The 23,133-nt window shown below is 40.1% G+C and overlaps 1 protein-coding gene across 2 annotated transcripts in view; it reads right to left on the bottom strand.

Moving 5' to 3' along the window:
- The window catches only part of SHC3 (SHC adaptor protein 3), a 66,237-nt gene that overhangs the window by 5,960 nt on the left and 37,144 nt on the right, over nt 1-23,133 (bottom strand). For both annotated transcript variants that reach the window (XM_075276899.1, XM_075276909.1), the window contains 8 exons: nt 18,387-18,450; nt 13,767-13,886; nt 8,392-8,445; nt 6,652-6,703; nt 5,950-6,076; nt 4,526-4,679; nt 2,287-2,383; nt 1,070-1,264 (listed from right to left, as the gene is read on the bottom strand). In XM_075276899.1, the coding sequence (XP_075133000.1) occupies nt 1,070-1,264; nt 2,287-2,383; nt 4,526-4,679; nt 5,950-6,076; nt 6,652-6,703; nt 8,392-8,445; nt 13,767-13,886; nt 18,387-18,450 (863 nt within the window). The remainder of the gene's footprint in view (nt 1-1,069; nt 1,265-2,286; nt 2,384-4,525; nt 4,680-5,949; nt 6,077-6,651; nt 6,704-8,391; nt 8,446-13,766; nt 13,887-18,386; nt 18,451-23,133) is intronic.

Genomic DNA, 23,133 nt, shown 5'->3' with positions numbered 1-23,133 from the left:
GAGAAGCAGCCCCACAGCATGATGCTGCTACCACCATGCTTGACTGTAGGGATGGTATTCTTGGGGTCGTATGCAGTGCCATCCAGTCTCCAAACGTCACATGTGTGGTTGGCACCAAAGATCTCGATCTTGGTCTCATCAGACCAGAGAACCTTGAACCAATCTGTCTCAGAGTCCTCCAAGTGATCATGAGCAAACTGTAGACGAGCCTTGACATGACACTTTGAAAGTAAAGGTACCTTACGGGCTCATCTGGAACGGAGACCATTGCGGTGGAGTACGTTACTTATGGTATTGACTGAAACCAATGTCCCCACTGCCATGAGATCTTCCCGGAGCTCCTTCCTTGTTGTCCTTGGGTTAACCTTGACTCTTCGGACAAGCCTGGCCTCGGCACGGGAAGAAACTTTCAAAGGCTGTCCAGGCCGTGGAAGGCTAACAGTAGTTCCATAAGCCTTCCACTTCCGGATGATGCTCCCAACAGTGGAGACAGGTAGGCCCAACTCCTTGGAAAGGGTTTTGTACCCCCTTGCCAGCCTTGTGACCCTCCACGATCTTGTCTCTGATGGCCTTGGAATGCTCCTTTGTCTTTCCCATGTTGACCATGTATGAGTGCTGTTCACAAGTTTGGGGAGGGTCTTAAATATTCAGAAAAGGCTGGAAAGAGAGATAATTAATCCAAACATGTGAAGCTCATTGTTCTTTGTGCCTGAACTACTTCTTAATACTTTAGGGGAACCAAACAGAATTCTGGTGGTTTGAGGGGTTGAATAATAAATGACCCTCTGAATAAACTTTTCACAATTTAAAACAAAATTAAACAAAGAAATAACATTCTTTTTTGCTGCAGTGCATTTCACACTTCCAGGCTGATCTACAGTCCAAATGTCACAATGCCAAGTTAATTCCGAATGTGTAAACCTGCTAAATCTGCAGGGGGTTGAATACTACTTGTAGGCACTGTAGATAGATAGGTTCTTTCATATTTTCCCATTATGCAAAGACAAATTGATAGATACTGTAGATAGCTATTATAAATAAAACTTTTCAAAGAATAGATGGTACTTACTCATGTCAAACAGATCTTTTCTAGGACTTATGTCCTTGCAGCTGTCCACCGATCCACAGAACATTCCATCCACACTCCGCTGAAAGGCTCCTAACATTTTCTTGTTCATGTGTTGGGTGTTGACATATGTAGGTACATTACTTGCATGATTAGCTGTTGACTTTCCTTCTGGGACACTGTATATGTCTAAGGAAGCTGGAAAAGTTCTTATTATATTATTCGAATGCCACATCTGTATCATAACTTGTTAATTAAATACTGTATAGGCTTCTAGAACAGATAGAAGAGCAGTCTGAGTAGAAAACTACAATTAATTCCATGGGAAAGACTTCTCTTGCACAAATCAGATGCACGCCCATGCGACAGAATGGAGAGCTACGCCAGTTAAGAGCTGGCATAGGTTTCCATTATAACTCAAGCCAGAAAACTGGCATAAGTTATAATATGGTGTGAACCCAGGGTTCTTTGGACCAGATTTTGACACGGAGGCCGCCAAAAACGGTGCATCGGCATCCAATCACGGTATTCTGCTCCGGATTAGGCCAAATGAATGGGCCAAGTCAGAAGGGAGTGTCGTGCCGTGAAAAAAAAGGGCATGTCGCTTCTTTTTTCCGCAAGCGGCAACAAACCACTCGCGGAAAAAGGAACCCATTGAATTCAATGGGATGCGTTTTTTTTAGCTGGATTTTGACGTGGATTCAGCGTCAAAATCCAGCCCAAAAAACCCTGTGTGAACGTGGCCTAAGGTGTCCATGGTGCACTCACCTATATTCGAGTAATGTGGTGAGAGAAATACAGAAAGAGTCTGGCGCCAAATGTGGTCACACGTCTACACTAGAAATTTTGCATAGAGGGATTGATAAATTCTCTCCATGTATTACATAGACAACCATTCATTTAAATGACCACCATTTTTCCTTCAGACACCCCCCCCCACCAATACCAGCAGTTAGCAAAGGTGATCAGCTGATCATCTTTTCTTTCCAAAAGGCGTTGTCATGGTTAGACAACCCCTTTGATAAATCTGAAAAATCTAGCTAGAAACATGGTAGTGGGTTTACAGATTTTTGCATTGTGTATTATAAAGCCACAACAATAGGGTAGAATAAAAAGCAATAGCAAAATAAGCAAATACAATAACAAGTTTCTTCCCACTTGAGATCAAATAAATGTCGTACGTAATTGTCAAGGCAGCAAGTTTATAAAGAAAATCTTACCTTGCCTTTTTATAGCTTGTTGAAAGTTTTCATTAGACTTTTCTACTAGATGACGACCTTGGTAATATGTTTGTTCTATCCCGGCAGAGGTCATAAACTAAATTAGCGATAAAACAGTTCCTGTGAGTTCTTTCAACATTTTTCATTAACATCAGTCAACATGGTCAAAGGTGAATGGATAACTTGTGAAAGCTTTCTTTTTTATAAGCCTTTTAATATGTACACTGTCTTATTCATTTACTTGCATTGTTTAAAGGGTAAAAAAAACTTTTCAACTAGCTTTGCATAAATCAATAGTATATTGTGTGTATACAAGGAATAATGATTTCTGGCCATTATATAACTTTCTCTATGCAAGCTCCGTGTATGATTCTCAGTTGTCCCTGAACTGCTGAGTGAAGACAAGCAGCTATTATGTCTCCCATGGACAGCACACAGACAGTAGAAGAGAATCTGCTCATCTAAGTCTCTGCTACTAGAAAGCAATAGCAACAAATAGGGATGCAGCTATTACTCCCAGAAATGTGAAGATAGGGTCCCAACCCATTGTCAAGTTGAATCATGGACTTCACACAGGTATATGCAAATCAAATCACCATTTATTATGCAAAGCTGAGTCAATGTTTTCGGTCAATGTAGACCTTCCTCATACTTTCCAGATAACCCAGAATGGGCCCTGTGTGAAGTCAATGATTCGACTAGAAAGTAATAACAGGCTCATACAGTACTGACCTATACTGATGTAAATAAAGCACTTGGAGTAGGTAAGGGGGCGTTCACACTTGTGCTCGGTGTCTGCCCTTGCCTTTCCGCTGGGTTTCTGTCCTCAGTGGACAGAGGGCGGCTACCTGGAGTTGAGCTTTAAAACCCATTCATTTGAATGGATTTTTAAAGGTGGCCGCCTGTGTGCGCCTGCGGCATCTCCACGAGGAAACAATTTTTTTTCGGCCAGAGACAGTCCTGCATGTCCGACTATGTCTGGCTAAATAAAACTGTTTCCCCACAAAGAGGCTGCAGGCGGACAAGTCACCTTTAAAAACCCATTAAAATGAATAGGTTTTAAAGCTGACCGCCAGGTTTCCATCCCCTGTCCATTTTCTCAGGGTTGAGGACAAAAACCCGGCGGAATGGCACAGGGCAGACACTGGGCGCTCCCTTACTAAGCATATTGTATCTGCAGTAGTCTCCTTTCTGTGTGTTTCTCTCTTCCCTCTCTCTCACACACTCACTCAGCTCCCTCATTCCTCCACTTCTCTATCTCTCCAGATATTTTTGGAATCAGACAGTGAACACCACTGCATGGATATTTCTGGTTTATCATATCAATATGTCTTTTATTAGAAAATCTAATTCTGATATATAGACACATTGCAGTTACTCCTTTGTTTTATTAACAAAAACAAAAGTCATGTAGTCTGGGGCCCCCTTCAGCAGGAGGTGCAGACTTATGCAAGTGGATAATACTCAACCCTTGGTGGGATGTCCAGGACATGCCCATCAAACCCCTCAATTAGGGGAAGCATAATAAGAAAGTGCTACTTCAATGTTATTACAAGGTAGACCATTATTGGTCAAGCTTAGATTTGTGGAGATACCACTTAGACTTATTACTCATGTGACACATTCTATATGGATAAGCACCAATTAATAATCATTAATCACATACAAACAGAAAACCAACAATTCCAAACAGGGGTCCCTAGAAAACCCATACTCTACAATACTCTGGTTAGGAAGATGACAGCATACTTTAATGCAACATTATTTGCATTTGTATAATGTTGTTTTGTCTTTTAGTAAAAATTATTTGGTAGGTATACCACAAGGTGCCCAGAATCTGAAAAGGTTGAGAAACAATGCAGTAAACTATCAGCAGGCAGTGCTTTTATGTATAAATAGCACATTATTATAAATAAGTACTAACACAGTAATGGTCAAAATAAGCAAGAAAAATGCCATGGCTAAAAAAGAAAAGGTACAAACTCTAATAGGGCATCCATATATTCCATAGAAGTACTGTATTCTGTTTCAGATGCCATATCATGGAAGCATTTTCCAGCATTGCTTCCTGTGCAGAACAACCATGACATACACACTACATGGAATACCATATGGTCCATTGGGAGCAGACTGAACAGCTGAAACATGTTTGGAAAGTTCCCACATTGAAAAAGAAAAACAATCCTGTTAATGACACCCCAGTGAAACAGCTTCCAATCAATGGGCTTATGGTATATACCTGTGAATTGTCTCCCTGATTTGTGTGCTGCTTTAACCTCTCATCAATAATTCCTCCCGGGGGTGGCATCTTATTCGGAATACTATTGTAATATTGAGGTTCTGTTGCAGCGCCATCTTCTTCTGTCCATAACGGGTCATCTAAGCTTTGCATTCTAAAACAAAATTTTTAGAATCAACATAAATGTATTAACAATAGAAATTTTCTCCTTTATTCGAAATGAAGTAGTGCTCACAAACTTTCTTGAAGATACAGATGATTCTGGGAAAACTAAAAGCAATTAAAAATAAACATAATAAATATTGTTATTACTGTAATTTTACTATGCTGTTAAAACATAGCCTCTAAACAAACACCTGGTTCTAAAAACGTAAAACATAAAATTTATAAACACAAAAATAAAAATGTAATCAATAAATGTGCCACAAAAATAAAAAAACACAATCAATTCAAATAACAATATACAATTAGTTAATTGATAGAAAAACAATATAGCTTTAAAAATCTTGTTGAATAGGTAATCTATCTATTAGTACATAATAAGAATGTTACTTATATAGCGCCAACATATTCCACAGTCCAGCGGAATATGTTGTGGCTTATTAATAAATACGATCATATCAATGAAGCTGAATTAAGCTGCTGTAGTTGGGGATTATTCTGATTTTGCGGGGTAAATCATTCCAGAGCACAGCTGCCGCTTGAGAAAAGTCTTGGAGATGGGAGTGGGATGTTTGGATAACAGAGGATACAAGTCTAAGGTCATTGGCAGAACAGAGAGGACGGTTAGGGTGGTAAACAGTGACGAGGGAAGAGATGTAGGGAAGTACAGCATCACGGATGGGTTTATTGGTGAGTGCGATAGTTTAATATTGTATTCTGTGGTGCAAGGGCAACTGGTCTAGCGATTGACACGGTAAATGCAGCTAAATGCATCAGTGCATCGGTTTGCCATAAAGATGAGTTTGGCAGGTGCATTCAGGACACATCATAGAGGGGAGAATAAGAGGGTTTAGTAAGAGGAAACCCAATTAGTGGAGAATTGCAACAGTCAAGTTCATAATCCATAACTCACTTATGGGCAATTGATAGCCAAGTCATATGTGATCAATAATAAAAAAACAAAAAAACAAAACAATGACACAATAACTAATGTTCAATACCTGTCCTGAGGGGGTTACACAAGACACACTTTACTTAAAAAACCTTCTACAACCGTAGGGCACTTGAGGTGAAATAAAGTTACTGTCAAAGACTGTCAGTATACTATATGTCAAACTAGAGCGCCAGTAATCTATATACCCGACAATATTGATTTGTAACATATCAGACTTATTTTTGAACATTAATAATGTGAAAAATGAGTAGATGTTGCCAACTTTAACCACCAGAAACAAAGGGAATGTTCTATACTATAAAATTACCTGTCAGGAAATGCAGGCATCTTGGAAGGGCACTGCAAATACTGTTTGAATCGAAGTTCAAATGCTTGGCCTATAGTACTGATGACATCTTGTGCCAGTCCATCACTACATTCTAGAATATGACAAGCTGGGAGAAAATGCATAGAAATATCAATAAGTCAGTATGTATTTTCCCTCTAATATCAATAAGGTTAAACCTAACTTCCAGTGCACAATAAGAAAATTAATACAAAATGCATAATGCATAGATAAAATACCTGGTATTATCCTTTTAATCTTTCTGGGATAGTTTCTGCAGTTCCCAGTCCCTTCTTCATTTTTGTAAAATGGCTACCAGCTTCTCAGACTACTCTATGCTTTGTGTTTTGGTAGTAAGAAACACTTGCCCCTGTTCTTGAATGGATTATTCAGGAGCATCTCAGACTCAAAAACACAAACTCATCAAAACAGTGGGGCGCAGTTACTAAGGTCCTGCACAAGAAAGGGGGCTATTTCTACATAACTGCATGGACCCTCGAGACCAGCAAACACAACGTTGGTGTTGATGAGTCCCTAAGTGTGCATAAGGTAGTCTTAAGATAGTGATCCTTTAACAGAGATGCAGCAGAAAGGTCACCAGGAATGTTACCTATGCATTTCTTGTGAAAGTTTTATTGTGAACCGAAGGGTGGCTTTACCTAGTCAATAGATAATAGTTCTTACCTCGACGATTAACGGGATCTTTTGCGACATAAGCAACATAGTCTGTAGCATCCTAGCACACAAATAAAAGAGTGTTACAGTTTTTGGTCTGCTTATTTATATAACCGATTATCAGGTTATTGTTTTTGCACGTTTCCTTTAGCTGTTAAGGCTGAAGCCCCACGTTGTAGAAACGCAGCGTTTTCCCCCCCATTGCAAACGCTGCAGAAAAAAACATTATATGTTATATTATTATATGAAAGTATTGGTGCCTACCATCTGGGACAGAGAACTGCAGTTGTTACTGCACTATCTTTATTACTGAGGTTAGATCCTACACTTTGATGAATCTGAAAAATTAGTTTTTGGCTTGGGGAAACACGTAGGATAATTGAGATGAGGCTATGAGAGCATAGGTAGATGGAGGTGTTTATATTATAGACACAAGTGCTCCTTGATCCCTTACTACATTAGTGGATCTATTGAGATGAGAGGCGGTCAGCACACATGCACATAAGCGCGTGTGCCAAAAACTGTGCGGGAAGCAGCCCCCACGTCCACCAATGACATATATATGCTTACCACTATCGGGTTGGTAAGCTTCCAGCCCGACAGAACCAAGTAAGCATGTTTAATCGGTACTAACTCTGCAAATTTGAGGATTAATTGTGGAGATTTTTGGTTACATTCATCAGTGCCCCTTATAGAGTTTGGGGTATTCCATGTGCTCCTTTCCAAGGATTTTATATCTACCTAGCAATGAAGGTAGTTAGATAAACCCCAATTGGGCCCATATTATATACCCTTTTGTGAACCACTTTGGGCTAATAAGATTGCTGTGTTATTACCATCCCAATGATGTCAAAAGACAGAAGCACCATAAGTAAAATAGTAGAATCTTTATTAAATATACATATAAAATGAATTACACATGTACACATATAAAATAGGGGGTCTAATGCTTCAGTAATAACACTGGTGGTAACAATAGTCAATAATATAGTATGCATAAAGGGACATATGGTTAATATCAATGAGTAACCAATGTCACTGTGATATATAGATAAACAGGTAGATAACCAGTATTGACAACCAGTGACAAAGGTACAATGAAAAATTCAATTACTAGCCATGACCCAAAATGAGTATAAGTTTAGCATGTACACATACCGCCAGTGAACGCGCCCCAACGCGCGTTTCGCTTTGTAGCTTCGTCAGGGGGAAGCTTTATTTTTATTTATGTATTATTCAATACAACTATTTATTTATTTATACAAGTTTTATGATAGTTTTATAAAGATCCAGATGGACCCCAGCAGATAGGATGATTATATCTGATATTAAGTCATGTTTTTATGCTGAGATGCGTTCTTTGGTTTGTTTTATGCATGATCATAGTTCATTACACTTGAGAAAGGCATTCATAGGCCTGAAACGCGTCGTATGTATTTCTTGGACAACAATAAAGAAGATTTGGTTTATTGAATCATTGGGTGAAACGCGGTGATCTTTATCTCTTGGTCCCTCAGGCAAAGAAAATAGTTTAGCAACAAAGTCCTCCAAAACTTTGTTACAAAATTTTGCTGCAAAGTTAGCCAACCAATAGTTGTAAAGTTATATGAACATGTCTAAGGAAGTTTATCATCTAATCTGAATGATATATAAATTGGATGCATTAGACTATGCAATCTAATTTTACACCGCCTTAATATTATATGGAATTAATAAGACCCCAATAAGTTCCAATGTATAAGTACTTACCGGGTCACCACCAGAGGCAAAGGAAATGGACTGCATGTGATGATTGGCTATGATCTGTACATGAATAAAAGTAATAAAATTATAAATTACGTTAGATATTTATGTACATGTGTTTTCAGGTAACGTACAGATTATGAACACTGGTCTGTGGTCTACATTTATCAATGTATTTGGGCCTTTTTTTCTGGGTCATTTAACTCCAAAATAATGTCTAATCTGCTGTAAGACATATTTATCAAACATTTGCTTGGCCATTTGCACACATTTATTAAATGTGACTTTTTGAGATGCCCCAATTTTGTGTAATCTCACTCCAGTGGGTGGAGAAAGATAAAAACCAGAGAAACATCTTTAGATATTTTAAAGACTAAGCATGTAGTGAACGGGCTGCTTCTCAAGCTGCCTTCTAACTTGTGCTTGTCAGGGAAGATGCTGAGCAAGTGAGGCCATATTATTGGAATTGAATCTACCCTGACAAGCAGAGAAGAAGCTGCAGCTTCAGAAACATCTGGCTGTCCACACCAGGAAATACCTCCACATATTCAGTGGCGCAGAGAGACAACCCCTTTACGGCTACCATAGACAGCAATCTATTATTTTCTTTTTTGTACCGTGTTAGCCAGTGGCTATGAAATATAAAATAAACAAAAAACTTGAGAGTCTTCAGTAGTTGATACCTTTTTTAATGGCTAACTAATAATGATGACAGATTACACGCTTTTGAAAGCTCTTGGCTTCTTCCTCAGGTATATTTAAAAACAATTTCTGAAATATGCATCTTTCCGAAATTGTTTTTAGATATACCTGAGGAAGAAGCCAAGAGCTTTGAAAGCTTGTAATCTGTCATCATTATTAGTTAGCCATTAAAAAAGGTATCAACTACTGAAGACTCTCAAGTTTTTCTGTTTTTTTTATATAGCAATCTAGTATGTATGTGTTGTTGCAATGCTTAGGTACGGTTGTAAAAAGTATTATCTGCATGTATAAAAAGGATTTTTTTTTAATAGTAACATTCCATTTTCTTCTAATATGTCATAATCTTTCTCTTGCAGAATTTTTTTCTGACATTTAACTGCAATATAGATTTTTAATTGTTACTATTATTATAGTCTACATTTAGAAAACACATTCTTTGAAGTAAAGCTAAATACCAAGCTTTTCCTTGGCTATTAAAGACATGCCAAAGATGAGAAGAATGTGGGCATTAATCATAACCATAACAAATAAATATTTCTGTACATTCTGATGGTTTTCACCTCAACTAATGCGATGTTCGCACTTGCGCCACTGTCCATCCTTTGTGCTTCCGCCTAAATTCCTGGAAAAACTGCTTGGAGACAGCTTGCCGGCAGTCAGTTTTAAAACCCATCCCTTTCAATGGGTTTTTAAAGCAAGCTGTCGGTGTCCATAAGCAGCCTCTCTGTGGTAAAACCTGTATTTGGGGGGGGGGGGGGGGGTTAGCACAGACACAAAGTCCTGCATGTCCAAGTTTGTGTCCATGCAAAGAAAATGGTTTCCTTGCAGAGAAGCTGTGTACTGACACTGGCGGTTTGCTTTAAAAACCCATTGACATGAATAGGTTTTTAAACTGACCGCTGGCAAGTCGTCCCTATGCAGTTTTTTTCAGGGATTCAGGCAGAAATACAAAGGGCGGACAGTGACGCAAGTGTGAATGCCACATTACACTTGTAAGCAAAACAAACTGTCTCCATCATAACATAACAAAATAGCATTTAGTAACCTGTTGTCCACACTAGCAGGTGTCATTTCGCTTTGTGTCTTGCCTGTATGTACATTCTCATGTTTCTTATCATATGCACATCTTCTACTACTGAATGCAGATGTAAGAGCTTATTCACACAGCAACCTTTCACACAATGGCATGTTGGACATTTTTTTCAATGCACAGTACATAGCCCCATAGAAAATAATGGATCTATCTATGCACATGACCTTTTTTCTTACGGTCTATGTAACTGATCCATTTGATAATAGAAGACTTAAAGGGGTTGTCCACTTTCAGACCAATATTGAGAGGCAAATGGTTATGGTTTGTATAATAAAAAGTTGTACAATTTTCCAATATACTTTCTGTATCAATTCCTCATGGTTTTCTAGATCTCTGCTTGCTGTCATTCATTCTGTTACTTCTAGAGGATAAAACTCTGACCATGGTCATGTGATGTATAGTCCATGGTCATGTGATTTACGGTCCATGGTCATGTGATGAGCACACAGGTGCCGCTCGTTATAGTCACAGCCCAGTAATCAGACATCTGCCTGGTAATCAGCTGTGCACCTGTGTACTCATCACATGACCATGGACCGTAAATCACATGACCATGGACCGTAAATCACATGACCATGGACCATAAATCACATGACCATGGACCGTAAATCACATGACCATGGACCGTAAATCACATGACCATGGACTGTAAATCACATGGCCATGGACCGTAAATCACATGACCATGGACCATAAATCACATGACCATGGTCAGACTTATCCACTAGAAGTAACAGAATGAATGACAGCAAACAGTGATCTATAAAACAGTGAGGAATTGATACAGAAATTATATTGGAAAATTGTATATCCTTTTATTGTACAAACAATAACATTTGTTTCTCAATATTGGTCTGAAAGTGGCCAACCCCTTTAAGTCAGAAGAACACATGACTGTAAAAAAAAATGTCACCTAAATAAGCAGTGAATGGTAATAGGAGGGGGTGTGAAATTAGGACAAAAAAGCTCACGGTAATATTATGGAGTAATATTATCAGCAATTGCCTAATATAAATCTGTTACAAAATCACTGTTTTAGTTGAAATATACAAAATCTTGGAATAAAGTCTTCTAGGAAAGCCAGATGGTCACTTTGATGCTGTCCATGTAGCGAGTGTCTCTAGCATTCATGCCAGTGTTTCCAATGATAAAGCGCTGTTTAGTCAGTGCTTTATCTGTCCATCCTACTCTGTTAATATCCTTACCCCGCTCTGTTAATATGTTATTGAATGCATTTCTTCTTTGTGTACATTTATTGCAGCACTAATACTTGGGCTTCCTGCCATGTATCCTTTTCCATGACAAATGTATTTCCAACTGTTGCTCTGGCAACCACTGCCAGCCGCAGCCAACACTTACATTTTGCAGAGGCATTTCATGTTCATTCATTGATTTGATTTGCTTTAGGAATACAATGCATGTAAGCTTTATACAAGGAATACAAGTCACCAACTAACCAGCTATATATCACATTTTGTTCAGATGTCTCCTCTCTACCAACATTTCTACAAAATCAAGGGATTTAACACAGGATTTCAATAGTTGCATCTGCATAAGCAGTGTTGAATACAGCATGTTGTGGTGCACAGTTATGGTAGGAGGGGGGTAGTATGGGGGGATTATTAAAACTAAAGTTCTCTATGCCAGTCTTAATCCATTCCACTCACTTAATATTGCAGGCACCAAGACTAAAGCCTGGTTCACATCTGGGTTCGGTATTCCATTCGGGGAGCCTGCTTGGGGACCCTCTGAACACACTGGACGGAATACTGAACGCATTGACAAACGGTGACCAATGCAAGCACACGGACCCCATAGACTATAATGGGGTTTGCGTGTTTTCCACGTGGTGTCCGCACAAGTCATGTGGAGAGGAAAGTAGTTCATGAAGTACTTTTCTCTCCACATGTTCCATGCAGACACCATGCAAAAAACACACAGACCCCATTATAGTCTATGGGGTCCGTGTCATAAGCTCGCTGCTTGCCAATGCTTTCAGTATTCCATTCAGGGGGTCCACAAGTGGACTCCACGAACAGAATACTGAACGCAGATGTGAACCAGGCCTTAGCCTAACTCCACTTTCTGGCACGAGTTATAGAAATTTGGCAGGCCAGGGAGTTCCTGCCTCAGTACATCTTTGTTTCTGCCACGTTCCAACCACTTCATAAATGGTGAGTGGAGTTCAGAAAGAACATTGTATCGCATATTTGGCACAAGATATAACTGCATGCAAAGATGCATCACATTTACACCCATCTAAAGCAAAAAACTGGTATAGATGAGTTAGTAAGTACCCCCTTATGTGACCATAATCAGCCAGGACTGGGACTCACCATCAGAGTCCTGGGAATTGCGGTTTTTACCACATTCTTCTATATTTCAAGGATATAGCGCTAATAAGTTCTCCTGATGACTTACTACCCTGTTTCCCCGAAAATAAGACATGTTCTTATAATTAATTATCTAACGAAATATATGACCTTTCTTATTTTCGGGGGATGTTTTATGCAGCGGCTGGAGCGGGGAACAATCGGCAAACAAAGCGGGGAACAATTAGCGGAGTGCCGGCATGACTGCCGGTTGTATGTGATCCAGAAGGTGAAGGGGGGGGGTGTCTTATTTTCAGGGAAACAGGGTAGATGTAATGAAACACGTAGAGAAATAGATATTTAGAATTCAAGGCAGAGTGTGCTGTTCCCATTTATGTGGGTGATCCTATCAGGTTTCAGCCTGCAACACTGCATGTATGTACACCCAGGGAACTCAGACTAGTGGTTTACTGGATATTTTCTAGCATTGTATATGATCTTGGCCTCCTTATACAAGGGAGTCAGAAAGGCAATAGTTTGCAGTTTGATACACAGTTACTGCCACTCAATACGGCAGTGTGTGGTGGTTCTGCCCTTCCATTCATGGGTATATACACTTTAAAGGTCCATTCACACGGCGTAAATGCACGTTCATTTTGGCAAAGTACACGTGTACTACACGCGACACGTTTTTTGCCGCTTTTTTTTTTACACGAGTAAAAAAATGTCATTGAAGTCAATGGGAGTCTTATTTTTACACGTGTATTCTTTACACGTGTATTTTGCCAAAATGAGCGCTGGTTTACTCCGTGTGACTGGACCCTAACAACACACTCTGTATCCTATTTAAACCCTGTTTTTTACATCTGCTTGGGAGGGTTAGGTGTATAATTGTTGTGTGGAGTTGGCACACTTGCATCAGTGCTGTGGAGAGATATACAAACAGCACTTACCAGGATAATCTGGGATCAGGTGCACTCCCACAACTTCCATTCCCTTCCCTATTTGTTTTTGTTTTTAATATAAGACTCCTGACCACAGTATTATGGAGTGTAATTAGTGGTTGATGGGTTGCAGATTTTAAAAGTCTCAATAAAAGTTATATTTAAAAAAAAAAAAAAATTTGGGGGGGTGCCCATTACAGATTCTATAAAAAAAAAAATTGGCAGTCCTGTATCCATTGTATATTTGACTACGAATGTATAATGGAGGATTCATGTTGATGCCTATGACATTACCTGGAAGGTATTTTCTATATGGTTCAAAGATCATACCTGTTTTGAATCTGGTGTCATCATATTCAAGCTGGTTGTGGATATATTCAGAGTTATACACATTCCTGCAAACTGGAGGTTGCTTTTTCCAAGGATGCTAGAAAGGATTTTATTTGCTGGCTAAATAAAACAAACAAAATAGTATGTGAAAAACAGAAAGTAAGATCTTGTGCGCACTGGCAAAAACATTAATACTCTCTCTCTCTGGAGCAAGTGGTCACAAAAAGGTGTCTTAAGGCTGAGGCCCCACATTGCGGAAACACAGTTTTTTGTTGAAGATTTTGCTGCTTTTTTTTTTTTTTGTGAGCCAAAGCCAGAAGTGGATTGAGCAGAAGGGCGAATTATAAGTACTTTCTATACATTTCTCATTGTGTTTGTAGCCATTCTTGGCTTGGCTCAAAAAAACCTCAGCAACATCTGCAACAATAAAAACTGCGTTTCTGCAATGTAGGGCCTCAGCCTATGGCAAAGGCCCCATTGTAGTGAGCCACACCAGAAAATGCTGCAGAAAAGACAGCGGTAGAAATACATGCCATTCCCCTGGCATCTAGCACCAGCCTCTGTATATAAATGGACAGTATGTGAGCACTGCATCCAATGAGTGGTTATGATGGGCACATGCCATATTACTGGCATTGAGGATCAATGATAGGAGCCATGACATCAGAGAGGCCTGATTTCATTCCCTGTCCCTATTTAACAGTGTAGACCAAGAGGATGTTGGAACATCGAGCCTCTCGGCCTTCACTGCTAAATAAATGTATCAAATATCCCAGCATCTATGTGAAATACAGTGTCTCACCTGCATGGGGCAACCAGAGGGCTATTTCACACGGGGGAAGTTGGCAGTGCATTTTGAGGCAGAAATATTTTTATATATTTAAAATTAGGAAATACCAAAGATCATTTTGCGCAAAGATTAGATTAAAAACCTTCATACATAAAAAATTAAGCTTGTCAAAGTCGTGTGAATGGTGCAGTAATCTACTATTTATACCTGCGTCTTCACACCACATAAGATTAAGAAAGTGATATAATCTTACTGCCAGCAAATGTATTCTCTGTGCCTCCGATTTGCATAGTATGAGTCACGAATCTCACTTTAAATCATGCCAGGATTCATCAGCCTTGCGAGTAATACAAGTGTTACCAGATGGCCCTCATTCCATGTATTTATTCAGATTCTGTTTTATACCATAACACTCTGTTACAGCATTACCAATAGGTTATGGGATATTGTATTTTCACAGACTTTATATTACAACATATGCTAATGAATTCCTCTGACAAAACAATCTGAAAACATTCCTGTTCATGCTCTATATGTATACACAATATACTATCGTCCTGTAGCCTGTTAACCTCACAAGACATACAAAAAGGTAGTCTTGTAAAGACAATCGCTGGTCATATGCCCTATCCCTTGACAAGACACCCCTTATAGAACAGAACAGAAAGCCTCTCTGTAAGGGTGCATGCACACTACGTAACGCCGGGCGTGTATGAGAGCCGTACACGCCGGCGTTACAGCAGGGCTGCCGAACACTTCCCATTCACTTCAATGGGAGCGCTCGTAAACGCCGCTGTTACGAGCGCTCCCATTGAAGTGAATGGGAAGTGTTCGGCAGTCTGCCGTAATGCCGGCGTGTACGGCTCTCATACACGCCCGGCGTTACTCAGTGTGCATGCACCCTAAGATGACTCAAGACATCCATGTATTACCTCTGATGCATGTTGTTCAATACTACATCTACTCTGCTGCAAAACAAATGTCTACCTGGCCAAAGCTTCTCAGAGGAAAATCAGCAGATTGCCATGGGTGTCGGGAGCTGAAATCTCCAACCCCCTAAAATCAATGGGGCCCATTTATCACAAAAGATTAAAATATTTTTATTTTTCATACTGCTGTGGGGAAATTAAAGCTGTACTGTGACTGGATACCATAGGCAACAATGTCACTTTGCCTTTTAGGATGAGGCCCCACATGGCAGAAACACAGCTTTTCTTTGTTGCAGATTTTGCTGCATTTTTGAGCCAAAGCCAAGAGCGGCTATATAAGGAATGGGAAATATAGAGGGACTTATACTTCTTTCTGCTCAATCCACTTCTGCGTTTTACATAACCAGCAACATGGATGGAATTCTGACTAATCCCATCCACACATTACAGAAAAAAATCTGCAGCGGAAAAATGCAGCATGTCAATTATACCTGTGGAAATGCTGGTGTTTTCTGTATAAGTATGATAGGGACAGAAAATCTGCAGAGGAAAACTCTGCAATATCGCAAACAAAAAAACGCTGCGGAAAAAAATATATGTTTTTTGCTGTGCTTTGCTACATGGGATCTTAGCCTTAGGCCCACATCGTTTTACAGTCCCTGCAAAGTGGATGGAATTCTAGCGAATCCCATCCACAAATTGAGGGAAAATATGCAAAGCAGAGATGCTGCGATTTTCAAAACATTGCAGTTTGTGAAATTGCAGCATGTCAATTATGGCAATGCCATGGAAATGCCAGTGGTATCCCTATAGGTATAATGGATACAGAAAGTCCACAGAGGAAAGCTCTGCAGACTTTCTGTGAAATGCGCTGTCTGAAAAACTGCGATGCATTACATGGGTCTAATAAATTTGTCCCAGGTATGTTCTGTATGAAAGTAGTTAGACTGTTAGACTAATACCTCTTATAAGCACCACCGCGCTCTAAAACAATTGACGCATAAAATTCTGTAGATCTTGTCACTATCAGCCACCTTAAGGCTAAGGCCCCACATTGCGGAGCGCAGCTAAAAAGGACTGCGGAAAAAATGCAGCAGAAACATCATGTGTTTTCATTCTGTTATGTCAGTCCTGGTAGCTGCAACGGGGCTAAGGGATAGCAGTTGGGAATCTCGCCCTGCACTACTCCCACTAGCTAACCCGGTCCCTGCCTCACGGGTGTAGGTCGGCTGTTCTCAGGCTAAGCCTGACCCCGACAGCTCCTCTCTCACTGACACCGTAGGCCTAGAGGGAAGGGGGAGAAGGAATGCCCTATAAGATCTCTAGGGACTGGAGACTAAAGGGGGTCACCCCTAACGAACAAGTGAAGCTGCTACTGACAGGGACTGACAAGGGTGTGCGCTGACTAACACCACAAGCAGCACACAGGAAACATGTAGGAAAGGAATTCCCCAAACCAATATGGGAAGGAACAATACACTAGGAAACAAACACAGGGAAACTGAGTAGAAATCAAAGGATAAGGCAGTTCACTCACACAGTCAATAATACACAGAGGGAGGATTGGTGAACACAGAAGGGAAAACACACTAACCAACTCGTTCACCCAAACCTCCCAAAAATCAACCACGGAACTTCCTCTATCCAAGATAACCACCTACTCCTCCTGCTAAGGCCTAGCTCTGTAAAAGCGACACTCAGCACAGAACCATGGGAGGCATGGGTTTAAATACCGAGTAGAGACCACTCCTCCCAGGTGCAAATGGGAGGACAGACTAACCAACCAGGAAAGAAAGCAATGAACCTAAATACTCCTAACACATTCTGTTTGTGCTGTGTTTTTTTACTGCACTTTTTCTTCCCTTATTACAACTATAGGAAAAACACCAGCATTTCTGCAGGTAAAATTGACATGCTGCGATTTTCAAAAATGCCAGCGTTTTTAAAACACATCTTTTCCACTGTGTTTTTTTCCCCGCAATGTGTGTATGGGATTAACCAGAATCTCATTCACTTTGCTGGTATTGTAAAACACTGCATTTCTTCCTCTGGGTTTCCACAATATGGGGCCTTAGCCTAAGGCTCCATGTTATAGAATGCAGTGACAAAAAAATGCAGCGGAAATGCATCGTGTTTTTTCTGCAGCATTTTTCATTGCACTTTGGCTGCAGATTTTCTTTCCTTTTAGGCTGAAGCCTCGCGTTCACAGTACCAGCAAAGTGACTGAGATTCTAGCTAATCCCTTCCACACATTGCAGAAAAAAACGGCTGTGGAAAAGCTGCGTTTTAAAATATGCATGCGTTTTTGAAAAACACAGCATGTCAATTATGGCTGAGGAAATGTTCACATTTTTCCTATAGATTTAAAGAGGAAAGAAAATCTGGAGAGAAAAGCACAATAAAAAAAAGTTGTTGCAAAAAAAGTGATACTTTTCTGCTGTGCTTTTTATATAGTATAGTATAATGCTTGGATCGGTGGTATAGATGTCCCTGCATTAGAGGTGGACCCTAAGAAATGGACTGCTCCTTACGCAAAACACTCTTAATCTGGAAGACTATTATTCTATTGACATTTGGATACACATGCAAGCACTGTACAGTTATAACTAGGAGTGGAAACATCTGGCATAATAAACATTAAAAAACATATTGCTTATTACAACGGTGCTCCTAATGAAAGAGCCACACAAAAATCATAACTAAATGATAGAAAACGGAAGCAATCGCTCTTTGAATTCACGGTGCCAAGGATGTCATTTGTGTCCACTATACTTTAGAAAAGTATAGAGATACCTGTTCAATATGCTTTTTATTGGTGGTGGTTTGTTAGTTAGGACCCCTACATGATAGACCTCCACCCATGAAGACTTGACATATGAGACTTTGAAGATAAATAAGTACCTTTCTTTTCTTGAATACTCCTTTGGTGCCTGGGACAGCTTCACATACTCTACTGAAAGCTTCTCTACAATAAAGAGCAGAAATAAATATTCATTATTTCAGATTTTCTTCAGTATAAGATTGAAATCAGCCTAAATATGGAATAAAAAAGATCATCACTATGTTGCTTTTCATCAAATAGAGAAGATTTTCTTGTCACTTTAGATTATTTTAAAGGAAAAAGTAACAATGTTTCTGTCTTCCTTAAGTCATGAATGTAATGTTTAGGTTTCTTCTGCTGTCTTCAGTAGATTCACGGCTGAGGTTTATATGCTTTATATACAGGACATTAGCAGATTCAGTAGCCTAGACATATATAAAGCCGGTCATATACATTAGATGAAAGATGGCCAAATAAGCAGATTGCAAATGGAGAGGCTGACTTTCTAAAGTGTATGACAGCAGATGTCAAGTGATAGAAATATCAGGCGATTTGGATTTCAATATTTCCTCACAATGAATATCTGTCATGGGTCCATTCCTATAAAAGCAAAAAGAAATATAACCCTTTGCCATCATTGTGTTCTACAACCGTAGTCGCTAATGCTATTTAGTTGACAGTATTTTTCTCTTACTACGTAGTCACATTAGTGTGGTCCCTTGTAATGATAATTTATTTCAGGTTTCTCTCTCAAATCTTATAATTTGTCTTTTTCTTTTCTCAGTTTATGTCCCCTTACAGATTGAGTTTATTGAAAAATCAGAGGCCCTTCTATTTCTGCACCAAAGACAAGTCCCATGCACACTTCTAGCATAATTCACATGACTGTATGAAATGAGATATCAATCAGTTTTAACATGTCCTGTACATGTACCAATGTATTTTTCTGCTTCAAAACATTTAGACTTTGTGGTAGAGTAATGTAAAATATACTATTTATATGCTACCTTTACTCAGATCCGTACTGATGGAGAAGAATTTTCATTCTCCATTGACTTCTACAGAGGAAAACTGTACCCAGATGACATTCAATTGACTATGACACAACCTATTTCCTCATGGAGGCGCATAAAATATATATAGCCCAAAAAAATATGGCTTCATACAAAGGCAAAAAACTCAATTGAAATTGAGCCATAATACAATCACTTGTAACATTAACCCATGAGGATATTCCATATTCGTTTTGTACCCCCATTCTTCTTAGGCTTAGGCTTCTTGATTTTAAGACTAAGGCCCCACGTTGCGAACCACAGCCAAAAAGCACTGGGGGAAAAACTGCAGCGGAAATATAATTCTGTTTTTTTCCCACAGCACTTTCTGCTTTAATTATACCTATACGGAGACTGCCAGCGTTTCTGTAGATACAATTGGTATACTGTCTTTTAAAAAAGCTCATCGAAATCACAGCATGACTGCTGCAGATTTTTTTCTGCAATGTGTGGTGGGATTAGCCAGAATCTCATATATTTTGCAGGTACTGTAAAACAAAAAACACCGTGCTTACACTACATGGGGCCCCAGCCTAAACTGTGTAAATGTTTGAATAAGCCTTGAACCTGGAATGGATGCAACTTTTTTATCTCTTACTTACGCAGGGCAGTTTTAGGCTGAAGCCCAAATGTTAGGGAAATTGCTAAGATGACAATTCCCCAGTAGCTGCTGGAGAAACCTGGAGGAAGGGGCACAAGAGACAGTGAGCCCTAAACAGTGCCAAATCGAAGTCCAAAAGAATAGTCAGTAGGAAAAGCCAAGGTCAGGATTAAGAATACAAGTAAATAAACAGCAAGAAAAACGTCAGCAAACATGAGGACGACAATGGCAGAAAACGGGTGTGGTGCAAATTCAATTACAGAACTAGAGCTGTGTTCACACAGTGCAACCAAAAAATCTAAGCAAGGAACTAAACTGCACATGCCGCCTGCACCACAGCATGCGAGCAGAGGGTGGCGCAGTGACCTGAACAGGCAGAGATGTTACACCAAGGTTGTGAAAATGTATAGTTTTTGGCAAAGTGGAAATACTGTGAAAAAATTGCTGCACTTTACAGAACATAGAAAGTGAATGGAATTCTGGTTAATCCCATCCACACATTGCAGAAAAAAACCTGCAGCGGTGTTTTCCCTGTAGGTATAATATAGCCAGAAAGTCCGCAGATAAAACCTCAGCGAAAACGCAATGAAAAAACCTATGTGGGGCCTTCGCCTTTGGGGGTTTAGCTCAAACCAGAATCTGAAATAATGATATAAATATTCTTATTAAATTGTAAGAGATCCAGTACAATCATGGAGTTACAAGCCAAAGAGTTTAAGTACAGTATCCACATGTGAACAATATATCAGATTACATATACATTTCTGTATGAGTCCCTAGTGACTGCTGGGTTACACAAGGTAAGGATACAAATAATTTCCATAAAGGGGCACAAACTAAATTGTTCCTCAATGTTCAAAAATTGACAACTGAGTGCTCTCAGTTGGAGGTATGTCTCCATAAACTCTGACAGTCTCCAGTTGCTAGACACATCTCTTTGACAAGGTGTAAAAAGAATAAGAAGGAAATAGCACTACACAGTGGGGCAGAAAAAATAATACTGTCTAATGCCAGGGTCCCATGGAACGGAAACGCTGTGGGAAAAATTGTGGCGTTTTACAGTAAGGGCAAAGTGGATGAGATTCTACCAACATGTTGCGGACATGTTGCGATTTCCAAAACTGATGCGTTTTTGGAAATCACAGCATGTCAATTATACCTACGGAAATGCCAGCAGTTTCCCCAAAGGTATAATTGTAACAAAGTCCACAGAGGAAAACTCAGTGAACTTTCTGTTTCAAGCACTGCAGTAAGAACCGTGATGTGATGCCGACGCGTTTTTCCTGCAGCGCTTTTTTGCTGCAGGTCGTCCCGTGGGGCCTTAGCCTAACAATGAAAAGTGAGACAAGACAGTCTTAAATTACACCAGATTTTCCAAAGTGGCTGATGCTGTTTGAAAACATGGGGCACTATAAGATTGTCTAGTCTAACTTTACACCACTTAGTACTTGGCTTAAGTTTGACACAAAATTTTGGCGCATTGTCCTGAATCTTGGCATATTGTCCAAAATTTTGGCATATTGTCTGGTGCATAGTTTTGCATATTAAACTCTACAAACCCTCTCTACCTGTCAGACAAAGGGCAGAAACTAAAATACATAGAAAATAAAGTGTAAGACATAAATGCCAGTTTTGTTGGCGCAAATTACAGCAGAATTTGGCTACAATTTTAATTGTTTATCTGTTTGCATAACGATGGAATTTTATCCAAGTAACATACAATAAATCTAAAAAAAAACAAAACATATTACATAATGTAGAATATTTCATTGCTGTAACTCAACCATCAATAAATTAGTGAAAGGTCCAGCTGGTTGCCAATAACTAGAATTCACTATTGCCAGTACTTGCTGAGCTGTGCTGAGTCACCAAAACCAGCTCTATAAAAGTGTATGTTTTTATATTATTGTTCACATGGAAACCAAGCATACAGGATTCCAGAGTGAATAGTAGCAAGTGTGAAAGGGAAAGGGACTTCAGGGCTCCCTCTGCATCCCCTTAGTTACACCCCTGACCCTTGGTTTTGGATGTATAATAATAATAAGGATTAGAGATGAGCGAACACTAAAATGTTCGAGGTTCGAAATTCGATTCGAACAGCCGCTCACTGTTCGAGTGTTCGAATGGGTTTCGAACCCCATTATAGTCTATGGGGAACATAAACTCGTTAAGGGGGAAACCCAAATTCGTGTCTGGAGGGTCACCAAGTCCACTATGACACCCCAGGAAATGATACCAACACCCTGGAATGACACTGGGACAGCAGGGGAAGCATGTCTGGGGGCATAAAAGTCACTTTATTTCATGGAAATCCCTGTCAGTTTGCGATTTTCGCAAGCTAACTTTTCCCCATAGAAATGCATTGGCCAGTGCTGATTGGCCAGAGTACGGAACTCGACCAATCAGCGCTGGCTCTGCTGGAGGAGGCGGAGTCTAAGATAGCTCCACACCAGTCTCCATTCAGGTCCGACCTTAGACTCCGCCTCCTCCGGCAGAGCCAGCGCTGATTGGCCGAAGGCTGGCCAATGCATTCCTATGCGAATGCAGACTTAGCAGTGCTGAGTCAGTTTTGCTCAACTACACATCTGATGCACACTCGGCACTGCTACATCAGATGTAGCAATCTGATGTAGCAGAGCCGAGGGTGCACTAGAACCCCTGTGCAAACTCAGTTCACGCTAATAGAATGCATTGGCCAGCGCTGATTGGCCAATGCATTCTATTAGCCCGATGAAGTAGAGCTGAATGTGTGTGCTAAGCACACACATTCAGCACTGCTTCATCAAGCCAATACAATGCATTAGCCAGTGCTGATTGGCCAGAGTACGGAATTCGGCCAATCAGCGCTGGCCAATGCATTCTATTAGCCCGATGAAGTAGAGCTGAATGTGTGTGCTAAGCACACACATTCAGCACTGCTTCATCAAGCCAATACAATGCATTAGCCAGTGCTGATTGGCCAGAGTACGGAATTCGGCCAATCAGCGCTGGCTCTGCTGGAGGAGGCGGAGTCTAAGGTCGCTCCACACCAGTCTCCATTCAGGTCCGACCTTAGACTCCGCCTCCTCCGGCAGAGCCAGCGCTGATTGGCCGAAGGCTGGCCAATGCATTCCTATGCGAATGCAGACTTAGCAGTGCTGAGTCAGTTTTGCTCAACTACACATCTGATGCACA

This window comes from Leptodactylus fuscus, chromosome 1, assembly GCF_031893055.1.
Source record: "Leptodactylus fuscus isolate aLepFus1 chromosome 1, aLepFus1.hap2, whole genome shotgun sequence".
NCBI classification, from domain to species: domain Eukaryota; kingdom Metazoa; phylum Chordata; class Amphibia; order Anura; family Leptodactylidae; genus Leptodactylus; species Leptodactylus fuscus.
Note: the sequence above shows the minus strand (reverse complement) of the source record. Positions and strands in the feature narration are given on the sequence as shown.